This window comes from Xyrauchen texanus, chromosome 4, assembly GCF_025860055.1.
Source record: "Xyrauchen texanus isolate HMW12.3.18 chromosome 4, RBS_HiC_50CHRs, whole genome shotgun sequence".
Classification (NCBI taxonomy): Eukaryota; Metazoa; Chordata; class Actinopteri; order Cypriniformes; family Catostomidae; genus Xyrauchen; species Xyrauchen texanus.
Window position 1 is genome coordinate 40,338,093 of NC_068279.1, and position 13,875 is coordinate 40,351,967.

The window sequence follows — 13,875 nt, forward strand, 5'->3', positions numbered from 1 at the left end:
CATCAGAGATTTAGAGATTTTGTCTTCCATCCTATTGCACCAGCCTTGAAGACCTTGGTGAATCTGTGAATAAGAGTGTCATGGAGCTGAAACAGGAGCTGCATCGTGTGGTATCTGCTGCTCAGAGAGATAGCGACGAGGCTCAACGCTGTCAGGACAGACTCACTGGAGAGATGAGGTCCCTCAATGAGAGACTCAGGAGGTACCAAGAGAGTTACCAGGTGGAACAGACTCAGGTGAGCTGAATTTGTGAGGTCATAATTGACTTTTTTGCATTGACGTTTCTAATGCTTAAATGCACAACTATGCCAACATCACATTTAGTTTGATGTGATGCTTATTTCCCTGTGTTTGATTCCAGCCGTCAGCAGAGAGGCGGGGTGAGAAGGCAGAGCTCCACAGATTGAGGGAGGAGCTAGAAGATGCTCGTGAGCAGCAGTATTTGATGCTGCAGCGTCTGGAGGAAACAGAAATTGAAAGGGATCGCCTGCTTGCTGAATTAGAAGAACAGGATAAACAGGTTCCATAAAGAGAGGAATTACCTTATTCAACTTTCAATATCTAGATTTATTGTCTTTACACTCTTTAGGTTAGTGCAAAGTAATATAATTGCTTCCTTCCTGATTTCCTATTTTATTGCTGAATTATAACACCTGAAGTCAACATGAAGTCAAAATTGACCCTGTTTACTTCCTTGCATTTCCAGGTCTTAATGTGCACAATTAATCTATGCACATTATTGCAAAGAGAGAAGAAAATGTTTCCTGGTAACATTTTACAATGAGTTTCCATATGTTAACATTAGTTTATGCATTAGGTATCATTAACAAACAATTAACAATAGATTTGTTTTTAAGCATTTATTAATCCTAGTTTTGTTAGTTAATACAAATATAATTGTCCAATGTTTTTTAGTTCATAGTGTCTTAACTAATGTTACATTTCCATTAAAATGTAATAATAACCTCCAAAACCAATGCAAACCATGTTATGTATCAATTCAATCCATTCCTGATAGATCATATCAAGTTCACATTTTTTTATTGTTGAATATCCTGTTTCACTAAGAAATACATCTCCTTACTGAAGTAAAATGGGTTGTTAATGATATTTCATGTTGACTTTAACAGTTTCAAAATCTAATGTAAAATTTTGGGAATCATAACAAGCAACACACTTTTTTAAACTTTCACAAAGGACCCAAAATAACATGCAAAGCCCTGCATGACTCCACAATCTGAAAAATACAATGAAAAATGTGCTGAATAATCCCCAAGCCTCCAAAGAGTCTAAAGCTGAACTTTTTAAATGGAGTATTTAGGCACAATTGTACTACATTGATTCACTTTGTACGGATTGCATTAACCAGTTCTGTATTGGTGGTTTGTGTGATTCTAGATGAAAGCTGAGGAGACTCAGACTCAGGAACAGATCGAGTCTCTCAAACTGGAGTTGCAGGCACTCAGGAGATCTTTCTCCACTGCTGACAGAATGGCTGCTCAACAACTGAACACAGCAAAAGAAAAACATCATTCTCTCCACAGTACTGTGGAGAAAATTCATCTGGAGAGAGCAATGGTAAGACACGGAGTGGACTGCTTCAGAACTTTCAGGTGTAATATAAATGTGAGAAAAGTTCACTGGTGGAGATGGTGTGTGTGTTTGGGTTTTTGTAGAATGCAGAAGAGTCGGATTGCACAAGGATCCAGGCAGCTCAAGCCATTCAGGATCTGGCTCATGCCGAAGCAGAGATCCAGGTTCTTCAGAGGCTTTTGAGTGATAAGGTAATGTATCTACTCAAAATCTTCATAAGTCTTGGTTTAGTACTGTCAACTTGTTATTGTCTTCTTGCTGGTTTCTCTTATTTGGTAGGTTTATGAGACAGATGGGCATCCCCACGGTGTCCCAAACTCCAGCATTCGACAGCAAGAACTGGACAGATTAAACCAAACCCTGAAAAGACAACAGGCCCAGACCAAACGCTTTAGAGATAGACTCGCTCAAGCCAAAGAAGGTTTGTTTGACAATTGCCATTATAAAAGCTTTATAAAAGAGCAATTTTTACAGAACATTGTAACAATTCTTAATGGTGCTTGCTATGGTATTGCTCAAAGTCCATTTCAGGGCAAGTTAGTCCTCTCGGCAGCCATCTTTGGAAAGCTCTCGGGCAGCTGTTTTCTATGAATGCAAGCGTCATTAAAGTACAGCTCCTATCTACTTGTATGGGGAAAGACCAAAATGTCCAAAATAGTTGGTCCAGATTGTGATCAAATAACATATTTCAAATCAGCAGTAAAATTTGACAACAGTGGTATCATTAATTGTGCCTCTTTAGCTCAGATAAAAATTGTTTTTTTCAGGTTAGTCTAGCTAATGCACAAGCACGTTCTCAAACTGACTGATAATATCTGTATCTAAAAGGTGCCTTTAAGGCAGGACTTCCTTTTCTACATCCGCCATATTGGACATTCCAATTTCTCCTATTAATTTTAATAGAAGTGGTCCGTCTCATGCTAAATAGTCTCTGGATATTTTCAAAATTGTTAAAGTTTGGGATGTTAGACCACCTGCACTATGCTATGGACATGAATAATACATCAAATCATGAGGCTTTTTGAGGAGAAGTGTGCTATCACTTTCCTGAGTGATCAGATTTGTACCTAACAGACCATATAACAGGCAAATAAGTCCCATAGACTTACACTAAAGGAGGGACCCAAGCCATATCTAGAAATCTGACAATCATAGAGACTTGGAGGTGGACTCTTTTGACTTGGGCCTGTAAGCAACCACCCAGAAAACCCTAGCAACTGCATAGCAGCACATTCAAAATAACACACATAACAAGCCTCAGTATAACAGCACCCTGGCAACCACCCACAACACCGTAGCATTGTAGCTGCAATTTTCACGAAGGCAAGCACCACTGATATTTTCTTTAAAAAAAATCTAAAATTATATTTCATTATATTTATTAATATGTATTATGTGGTTTGTTTAGTTAACAATGGCAGCCTGGAAGAGCTGCTGGAAGAGATTGGAGCACTGAGGGAGACTCTGATGCAACAGAATAACTATCTGTCCAGTTTAGGAAATCCCATGCCAAACACAGGATATTGGTACTATGTACCACCTACTCAAAATGTAATCAATCATATTTTAAATGTTGTATTAGCATTAGTGAAAGAATACACTTGAAAACTTTATTTTGTCACCAGTACCAGTTTTAAACTGTAATCAGCATGCTGTTTGTCCTCAGGCTCCTAGTCTGGGATCTCAGGGCACACATGACTCAGGATTGGGCTCTGTGCATCCTCATTCCCCTGAGAGAGGCCGGCAGTCCAGCCAGAGAGCACACAGGGAGAGAAGACCCCCTGTTAATGGAGGATACTGGGTCTACTCCCCACATCCAAAAACTCATGGAAGGAGAGGCAAGTGCCTCTAGCTCCGAGTCTTTCTATCCAATTTTGCAACATAATTTTTATGACGTTCTGCACATGAATTGCACCCCCACCCCCCAAATTCTCCATAATGTTGGAGAATCCCATTGGCAATACTGTCGTACACATTTCTTTAAAAAAAAAAAATAAATACTAAAATCATCATAAATGTAATTAAGTATAACAAATGCTACCATGATGTATACTTGCAATTGTACTTAACAAATTTACTTTACAATTTATTTAATCTTTGTTTTTTGTTTTTGTTTTTAGGGTAATAAAGGTTTGGATGTGAATTGTGTTTAATTGTCTTCTAATATGTCACAATGGTCCTAAAAATTGATTTTCTTTAAAGTTTAATTTCTTGTATTTTTGGATTTGTAAGGTGACTTTAAGTTTGTCAAAAGGCACATATAAAATAATCATATTTTATATGATATACACTGATCAGCAACAACATTAAACCCACCTGCCTAGTATTGTGTAGGTTCCCCATGTGCTGCCAAAACAGTTTCAACGTGCATCTCAGAACAGCATTCAGAGAATATATTCTCACCACAATTGTACATAGCGGTTATCTGAGTTACTGTAGACTTTATCAGTTTGAACCAGTCTGGCCATTCTCTGTTGAGCTCTCTCATCAACAAGGTGTTTCCATCCACAGAACTGTCGCTCACTGGATGTTTTTTTGTTTTTGGCACCATTCGGAGTAAATTCCAGAGACTGTTGTGTGTGAAAATCCCAGGAGATCAGCAGTCACAGAAACACTCAAATCAGCCTGTCTGGAACTAACAATCATGCCATGGTCCAAATCACTGAAATTACATTTTTCCCCATTCTGATGGTTGATGTGAACATTAACAGAATGTCCTGACCCGTACCTGCCTGATTATATGCACTGCACTACTGCCACAGGATTGGCTGATTAGATACTTGCATGGATGTCTGTTGGAGCCAGATGGGCTGGTTTGAGTGTTTCTGCTGATCTTCTGGGATTTTCACACACAAATAAAGCTCTGGGAAAACCACTGCAAAATTATCAGTTCTCTGGATTTACTATTTATAGGTTGTGTTTGAGTAAAATTTACATTTTTATTTTATTCTATAAAGTACTGACAAAATTTCTCCCAAATTCCAAATAAAAATATTGTAGCTTATATTATACTTTATTATGTATTATTTATAATACATTACACTTTATTATTATTTATAATGTTTATAATATTTATTATATATGCATTTGCTTTATCTTCTCAGATGCTCAGATGTGCAGAGACAGTGGAAGAGAGAGTGATATGGAGGGTGTGTCTGGGCCACACTTCACTCTTCCCTCAGATTCAGCTGCATTAACTCTACCTGATGGTACTGCTCTTCCTCCAGGCTCAGTTATATACAGTCACCCTGTATCTGGCCTTCCCATTGGCTCAAGTACATTCCTTTATGGGCCGCCCCTTGATGGAGCCTGGATGGTGTATGGGCCCCCTCCCAGCAATCTTAATATACCCCTGGTGCCCAATGGAACTCTGCACTGTAATGTGCCTGGACATCAGGACTTGGTGAGAGATTTCAGTCATGAACACATTAGACTATTAGGCCACATGAAGTTAAATTAAATTAATTGAAATTAATGAATAAAAACTAAATTATTTAATTCCTCAATTTAACACTGAACCGGTCCAATTGTCTTGCTGGCAGAAGTGCCTGCGCATGCAGCGCAAAAAAGATGGGGCATCTGTTTATTGCCGATACGCAACTCAACGAACGCTTCCATTGTAGACAGTATCATTGATTATAATGGGGTTCGCAATGCGACGCAAGTGCGTCAGGTCTCATCTGTCACCGGACCACGTTGACATGTTGTTAATTTAGCTCAACAAAAAAATATGGTCTGAGTAAGTAGTATATGGCTGTTGTATGCTAGGTATGCCTATATTTTCCACTTGATTTATTTACCCTGACAGTTCATTAAGTAGGCTACTTTTCATAGAAATGCCAGCTTTTAAAGTGGTTATTCTGTGAGTGGATGTCAAGTTTTAGGATAATATATTAGGTTAATTATTTTCAGCAATGTCCTGACTGTTTAACCATAATATGTTGGGTAACTTTTACTAGGTTAATTTTGTTTAGAATAGGTTATTAGGTTTGTGCTTATTGGTCCTCCACTGATCATTCAATTGTTTTCTAAAATATGCCTGTGTCAGAAGACAGAATAACAGGCTAAATAGTCATAAAATATTCCCAATTTCATAACTTCTGCACTCCATTTGTATTGTTTTGTGCTCATCAACAGCTATGTGTTCAAGAATTGAAATCCTCCAAAAATCACCAGAGGTTGCTCGGTTACATTGTTTGTTTTTTTTTTATTTGCTTTACGGATAGTGATGTCACACCTCTTTCTGGTATTCTTATGAAAGTTACTGGGAAAGTTGCATGGGCATGAAAGGAAAGAGCTAAAATAAATTGGAAAATGTTTACCCAGACAAGGGGTATTATTATTATTTTGTTTATAATGTATAATGTTTAAAGTGTTATGTCTGTAATTTCCAAACTGTGAGATTATTTTATTACTATTATTTTATTTGCCTTTATGATCGCACCATAGAGTTGTTTTCCAAATCATTTTCTGTGCCAATCGTCAGCATGTTACGCATGCTGTCATCATCCTTAAAGCAGTGTTATTTCCTTTTTCGTTTTGTTGGGATGTCATGCTTTGTGATATTACACTATATACTGTATTAATGTGCAGTATGAATGTTTTATGTTGGACTTATTTTAACATCATGATCTACTGATTTATGTTAAGTTCTCCAAATTCCTAAAGAATAACATTTAATACCATCTTATGATCGATCAGTTGTTTTTATTTGTGTTGCAGGAGAGAGATCTGAAGCAGGCAGAGCGCAAAGTGAAAGAGGAGTGGGCTGATAGAGCCCACGGTGAGAAAGAGCAGCTCACACTGCAGGAAAAGACAGCAGAGTTACAGCAGGAAATCAATCACCTGCGCAGGACTGTCCACACACTGAAGTGCCACATGTCAGTCAGCATAACAGTACTCAATATAAACACACTGCTCCTTTGTAGTTTAGACTTCAAGTTTTGTTATAGATTCAAATAATTTCAAAGTGCTTGTTTTGTGCTTTTCAACTGTTTGTTTCATCAGGAGATTGCAAGAAAGCCCCATCTCTCATGCAGAAGAGGAACAGTGTGTGTTGGGAGAAGTGGAGTGTTTGGAGAAGACTCTTCTGAAGCGCAGAGCAGAGCTCAGAGAGTCTGACAGACTGCTGCTAGAGGCCGAAAGGGAGCTCAAAGGCACAAGACTCAAGGTTAGACAGTCTCTCCACATTTTACATGTATGCATCAACTTCCTGTTGAAAAAATGCTTTTGATGTAATATGTGTGTGAAGACTAAAGAGAGTGTGCAGTGCTACAATGAAGCCAGGAGGCAGGTGGGAGAGACGGAGCGAGAGCTGATGGAGATTGAACAGAGAGCTCAAGACAGCGCCAAACAGCTTTTGCATACCAAACAACAACTCAGGTAAAACAACTACCTCACGCTTAAAATTGAATTCCACCCATTTCAGTTCTGAACCCTTCAGGTCTTTCCCAATTAGTGGGCATTTTCAAACCGGGATTGGCATTTTTCTACCGCTTTTCTCAATTTGCCTACTACATAGAGATTCCTTACTTTCACTGGATAGTTGAAAAATGCCCATCCCGGGTTGAAAATGTCCACTGATTGGGAAATGCAATTTTTTTGTTACAGAGAGACCTATACTTCCTAATTTCTGATTGCATGCATATTTTTAAAGTATCTGAACACACTCCCCTGTCTACCATTGTTTGAATTAACAAACACCTCAAACTCATGACATTGGATGAATCAATGACAATGTTTTCACGGACACCAGAAAGTGCCTTATTGCGAGAAAATGGGTTACTGCAAGAAAACTGCATTCTGATTTACATGCACATTATAAGCAGCGAACACTTTACTCCCATATACATGTGGCTCGTAGGGTAAGTAGCTTTCTCCACAACAACATAATTTATTTGCGACGCATGTTTAAATAACAAACATGGGATCCGACGATTACTTTGCTATTTTATTCTCCATTGCTTCGCTAGTTGTTGCTGTGTTTTGTTTCCTTCACTTTCTATTGTGACATGCAGCAGAATTTCGCTGCAATAGTGGGGTTTCCCTCTTGCGTAAAATTTGAGGATTTCCCCAGTGTACGAGCAAGTACACGAAAGTGAGAGACAGTCAAAGTTTTGTGGCTCAGTCCTATGTCGTTTGTTATCTAGTTTGTTTCAGGCATGCGCACTCTTCAAAACCTCAGCAGAATGCCGCTTATGCATTTATATGACCACATAAGCCGCGTTTTCCGAGAGAAACCTAGGTGTATTAAACCGCTTTCTCTTAATCCCTTAAGTGGTGTAAGGAAATCTGTGTTCTTATTTCTATGACATTTCAGAATGTCGCTTTCAGCAAAAAATAAAACCTGGAATAAACCATTTTCTTAAAGTGTTAGTTCACCCAAAAATGTAAGTTCTCTTATCATTTACTCACCCTCATGCCATCCCAGATTTGTATAACTTTCTTCTGCTGAACATAAATGATTTAAAAGATTTTTAGAAGAATATTTCAGCTCTGTAGGTCCATACAATGCAAATGAATGGTCAAGTCAAGTGGTTTTTATTGTCGTTTCAACCATATACAGTTAGTACAGTACACAGCGATACGACATTCCTCCAGGACCGTGGTGCTACATAAAAACAACATAGGACAAACACAGGACCACATGAGACTACACAACTAAATAAAATACCTATATAAAATACCTATATATATATACCTGTATAAAGTGCACGTGCAAACATGTGCAAAAAGAACGGGACAGTACAATACATTTCTGACAATGAACAGGACAATAGGCATAGTGAGAGACATTTTTATTTTATTTTATTTTATTTTATTTTATTTTAAGTGCTACATTTGTAGCTCCAAAAATCACATAAAGGAAATATAAATGCAATCTGTTTCTCACCCCCACCTACTTTATCATATAGTTTCTGAAGATATGGATTTAACCTCTGGAGTTGTATGGATTATTTCTGTTTCCTTTATGTGCTTTTGGGAGCTACAAAGGTCTGATCACCATTCACCTGCATTGTATGGGCCTACAGACCTGAGATATTCTTCTAAAAATCTTTTAGATGTTTGTGTTCTGCTGAGGAAAGCTGTATTCACATCTGGGATGGCATGAGGGTGAGTAAATGATGAGATTTGTTTTTTGTTGGGTTAACTATCCCTTTAAGTGCATGTAAACGTGGTCAGTATTGCAATGTTGGAGCGTTCAAACAAACATGTAATGTTGAGAACACTACAGAGCCACACTTTTAAGGTAAATCAACCTCTGCATATTAAACTGAAATAAAATAAAATATTAATCCTCAAAATAATTACACACAGCAGCATTAAACAAGTACAAGTGTAGATCTTTGCCGGGTGTTAGACTGTTTTGTCAATCAGCATCAACATGTACATTTTCCTCTCCAGGAATATTCAAGAGGAAGTTATGGAGCTGCAGAAGATTAAACAGGACCAAGAAAAAACTTTACAAGAAGTAAAAGAGGTACTGCTGTTTCAAGATGCAAAGTTTCAAGAAGTCAACAGAAAGTTGGAAAAAACAACTGACAGGTGCAAACTCACCATTTCAGTAAATCACTGAAGACACAAAGTGTAAATTCCTCATGGAAATAAAAATCAATCTATATTTTTTATAGACTGGAGGTCACTCAGAAAGAGCTCAAAGAGACCCAGAGCCTTGAGGCAAAACTCTTGCAGAGCTGCAGCGAGACAGAGAACTGCTTAACACAACGGCAAACAGAACTGGACAAACTCAGCACTCAGGTAACTCAACTGTATGAACAAGCAGCAAATTAAATTGAAATTTGAGAAAGACCAATGTTTAATATTATGGATTTTATTTATCAAATGCACATCAATATGACTATATAATGACAATATGAATCTCTTGCTTGGAGTCCAGGTGGTGTTGCAGCAGGAGGAACTGTCTTTGCTGGACAGAAAGCTGGGACAGTGGAAACAGGAGGAGGAGGTGCTAAGGGTTTGTGTGGAGCAGCACAGGCAGGGCCTGCTAGATGTACTCAGACAGGGAGAGGAGGATGTCCACAGCTTGCACCAGAGAATTCAGGTCTGTATTACTACTCTCACCATTACAAAATAGCTATTAGGAGGTAATCATTTTTATGAAGCAGGAAGTATATAGTACTTAGGAAGTATAAACTGTATGTGTAGGAGCTCCGTGGGGATGTGCAGTCTTTGGCTGTGTGGAAGGGAGAGCTGGACTCTGAGTTGTCCGAGAGGAAGAGCAGACTGGCTCAGTATAAGAAAGATCAACAACAAGAAGAGGAAACCCTGCAGAATATCTGTTCAGCCATCAACAAACACAAAGCAGGTCTGTTCCTTTAACATAATGATAACATGATAGAACAGATAATTCCAGCTCAGAAATCTGATTAGACAAGCCGCCTACTGTTAAATAGAAGATATACACACAACTGTGACCACACAACAGTTGAATTCTATATTAATATACCAAGAGACAGTTGCAACAAACCCCTTAGGTCAAAAAAAGTCTTAGTAATAATACCCTTAACATTTTTACTTTCTTTCATCTGCTGAAGACAAGCAAATATTTTTAGAAGAATTTCTCAGCTCTTTTGGTCTATACAATGCAAGTGAATGGGTGCCAAATTTTGAAGCTCCAAAATCCACATAAGTCTGTAAGAAAGTAATCCATAAGACTCCAGTGTTTAAATCTAGATCTTCAGAAGTGACTTGATAGGTGTGGATGAGAAACAAATTACTTTTACATTCTTCTTCATGTGTTTTTGATGATTCACATTCTTCATGCATATCGACCCCTAGTGGGCAGGGAGAAGAATTTTAAGCAAAACATTATCTGTTTCTCACCCACACCTATCAAATCACTTCTGAAAATATGGATTAAAACACTGGAGTCATATGGATGATTTTTATGAGTCCTTTATGTGCTTTTTGGAGCATCACAATTTTGGCACCTATTCACTTGCATTGTAGGAACCTACAGAGCTTAGATATTCTTATAAAATCACAATTTTTGTTCTGTATTAGAAAGAAAGTCATACACATCTGGGATGGTATGAGGGTGAGTAAATTATTAGAGAATTTGTATTTTTTGGATGAACTGTTCTTTTACATGATTTTAGTGTGATAAAATCGCTTACTACCCTTTTCTATGTAAAGTTGTATCAAATTTGACAACTTCGTTGCTATGACGACGTAACGCCATAAACCCTAACATGACCATAAAATCAACAATTTATACAGTTCAAGTGCTTTTATAAAATTATAAGTAATCAGCGTTATGACACAAATGTTGTCGATGTTGTAACTTAATATATTGAATATTCCTTTTAGGGGTTTGTTGCAATTGGCCACAAGTAACTGTGTTTTCACCTCGGGGACTATAATGGTTCAAGGAATGAAAACCAAAAATGAACTGAATTTTTAGCAGAATGTAATCGAAAACCAGAACAAAGTGATTTTCAATTGTTCCAGAGTGAAAATGTTATATTTAAATGCTGAAACCCAGTTGTAACTGTTTCATTTTGTTCCAATCATTTTTTCATGAAATTAAAGACTAAAGGGTTTATCACAGTAATTTTTTTAATTTCCACTTCACGTTGCCCGAAAAAATGAAACGTGATTTGAACCTGAAGGAAACTAGTGCTTTACAAATTTCTTTGCCTAATTGCCCGTTGTGGATGTCACATTCTCTGAATGTGAAGAGCTTTTTAACAATTATGTATAATTACTACATACACATGCATGGCTAATCCAGATACTGTACAAGGAAAACATTTTTAGAGGTAAAAGTATATTTCTCAGTTGTTCCAAGTCTTCACTGAATTATTGTTAGATATGATGCATAAATACAGATTTGATGCTGCCGGGTTTTGACTCAGAAGCAGATCTTTCATTAAAATTATACTTAACTTATACTTAAATAAAAATTATACTTGGTAGAGTTTCCATTTGGAAAGGAGACTGCAGAATTCCTGAACCAGAACGAAAAAATACAGTTTTTGCTCAGAACAATCCAAAATGTAAAACATTTATTTTTTGTCCCTGGTTCACCAAAGAAATTCATATTAAGATGTTTATAATGTGTATGTGTGTGTCTAGACCTGAATCACGTGTTAGAAATGGTCCAGTTGGAGACTGGTGAACTAGAGGGGGTGAAGATTCAGCATAACCAGAAATTAGACCAACTGCAGAAGAACCAGGAATCTCTACTGCAGGTCAGTCCAACAAACTGTGTTAAGCTGAATGTGGAAATACCAACTCCACATTTAGAAGTCCAGGCAGATATTTCAAGTGACAGTGTGGAGTATGATGTATATGTGAAGTTAACTTGTGAGTGTATGCTGCCTAGGTGCGTGTAGAACTTCAACATTTCCAGCAGGAGTTGCAGGAGCAGTGTGGAGAGGCTGAGAGACAGTCGATACTGCTGGAGAAAGAGAAAGCGGAGCTGCATGCACTAAAGCAGAAGAGCCTCTGTCTGCAACAGCAAACAGACGCAGCAGTCAGAGAGAGGAGCAGTCTGCAGGAACAGTGCAGAAACCTGGAGGCCAGACGTATACATGCTCAGAGGTAACTCCTCTGTCATATAAGAGCTTTAATGCTGAAGTGTGTAATTTTATATATTAAAATTCTTTCTCCACTCCATTTTGCAGAGACAACTAAGCCATTTGTAATTTATCTTCTCATCTCTGTGGCACTATAATAATTCCTGTTTGTTTTGAGTGGCTCATCCAACCTGACACAATAACATTGACTTAACCAATGGCGGGAGTTGAGGGCGGGACTATCTATTCTTTCGATCGACAGCGTATTCGCATATTCGTAAGGCTGTTTGAAGATAATGTTTATTTTTGCAATTTGGTTAGGTGGCGCTAGTGATCGATTTACATGCCGGTTAGGTGGTCTTGTCCTGTATAAGTGGGCACTTTTTGGCCAGAATAAGCAACAATGTGGACCAGAATTTATAAGATTAATTTTATGCAGTTCATTTTAAGTGTTTACATTCATATTTGATTGAGCTGAAATGGATGTTGTGGTATCAGGTGTTTGGAGGCATCAGAGAAGGCAGCGAAGGCAGCAGAAACAGAGCTGCTCAAACAACAGTCAGAGCTTGACAAACTCAAACTGGACCAGAAACACACACAAGACCTCCGACAGGAGATCAACAGAGACACTGCAGCCACACGGGAGCAGCTAGAAGGTATGCGCTCGTATCTGCTTATCAACAGCATTACTGCTCCATAATACCTGCTCTTGTGGGTTTATGGAGGCTGATATGGACAGGTACACTCAAATACTTTTTATATCTACAGAGCGTTTGAACAGACTCAAGAAACAGCTTGTGGAATCTCAGACTGAGCTAGATGAGATCAGAGAGGTGAGTTCACGGAAAAGTGCTGCTGTTTCGATGAGCTTATTGTCCTGGAGCATGAAAAGTCTATCGCTTTTACTTGTTTAGGAGGTGAAGGCTGCGAGAAGGCAGCGAGAAGAGCTTGTCAAGCAGCAGAAGGAAAAAAAGGCAGAACTGCAGGAGAGAGAGGAGAAGATCAGGAGGAGACAACAGAAGTTGGACAGACTGGGGCAGCAGCTGCAGGAGTTTAAGGCAAAAGTAGCCGAGAAACAGACTCAGCTAGAAGAACAAAAAAAGGTGAAGTAACCCACTGTTATCTATCAGCCTATTTTCATGCATATGTGAACCCTTTAGAGTTACTTAAAGGAGACCTATTATGCCCCTTTTTACAAGATGTAATATAAGTCTCAGGTGTCCCCAGAATGTGTCTGTGAAGTTTCAGCTCAAAATACCACATGGATCATGTATTATAACATGTGGTAAATGTCTCTTTTTGGGTTGAATCAAAAACATGCTGTTTTCGTGTGGCTCTTTAAATGCAAATTAGCTGCTTTCCCATTGGCTGCTTATTGTCTCATGAAAATATAAATGACATGCTTGTTCTAATAAACATTGAATAGATTGAATACAGACCGAGTGTGTGTGTGTCATTCTTTCTATTTCCTTCGCGAAGTCTCCAGAGACTCAGACTCATGACTGCGCTTCACTGGGCACGAACCTAGACAGATGGGACCGGGGGAATTGGAGATCGCGACTAGATCAGAAATATTCCTAACAAACACGAACAGTCGGTACAGATCCATGCTTGAGAATAAACATTTTTGTAAATCCTGTTTTATATTGACACTCATTCACAAAGCAGTCCGGTGTAAAATGATTTGCACAATTATACACACATTTTTGTATGTTTTGGGGCACATTTCCTTCAAAAACAA

General features: G+C 38.2%; 1 protein-coding gene across 1 annotated transcript in view; it reads left to right on the forward strand.

Annotated features, from left to right (window-relative positions):
• The window catches only part of LOC127641399 (centriolin-like), a 42,969-nt gene that overhangs the window by 21,722 nt on the left and 7,372 nt on the right, over window positions 1-13,875 (forward strand). The window contains exons 14-33 of the mRNA XM_052124387.1: window positions 44-236; window positions 362-520; window positions 1,399-1,578; window positions 1,677-1,784; window positions 1,873-2,014; window positions 3,002-3,144; window positions 3,260-3,431; window positions 4,698-4,996; window positions 6,316-6,473; window positions 6,601-6,763; window positions 6,845-6,975; window positions 8,998-9,138; window positions 9,225-9,351; window positions 9,491-9,655; window positions 9,760-9,919; window positions 11,692-11,807; window positions 11,942-12,159; window positions 12,633-12,790; window positions 12,903-12,967; window positions 13,049-13,237. Of these exons, the coding sequence (XP_051980347.1) occupies window positions 44-236; window positions 362-520; window positions 1,399-1,578; window positions 1,677-1,784; window positions 1,873-2,014; window positions 3,002-3,144; window positions 3,260-3,431; window positions 4,698-4,996; window positions 6,316-6,473; window positions 6,601-6,763; window positions 6,845-6,975; window positions 8,998-9,138; window positions 9,225-9,351; window positions 9,491-9,655; window positions 9,760-9,919; window positions 11,692-11,807; window positions 11,942-12,159; window positions 12,633-12,790; window positions 12,903-12,967; window positions 13,049-13,237 (3,187 nt within the window). The remainder of the gene's footprint in view (window positions 1-43; window positions 237-361; window positions 521-1,398; window positions 1,579-1,676; window positions 1,785-1,872; window positions 2,015-3,001; window positions 3,145-3,259; window positions 3,432-4,697; window positions 4,997-6,315; window positions 6,474-6,600; window positions 6,764-6,844; window positions 6,976-8,997; window positions 9,139-9,224; window positions 9,352-9,490; window positions 9,656-9,759; window positions 9,920-11,691; window positions 11,808-11,941; window positions 12,160-12,632; window positions 12,791-12,902; window positions 12,968-13,048; window positions 13,238-13,875) is intronic.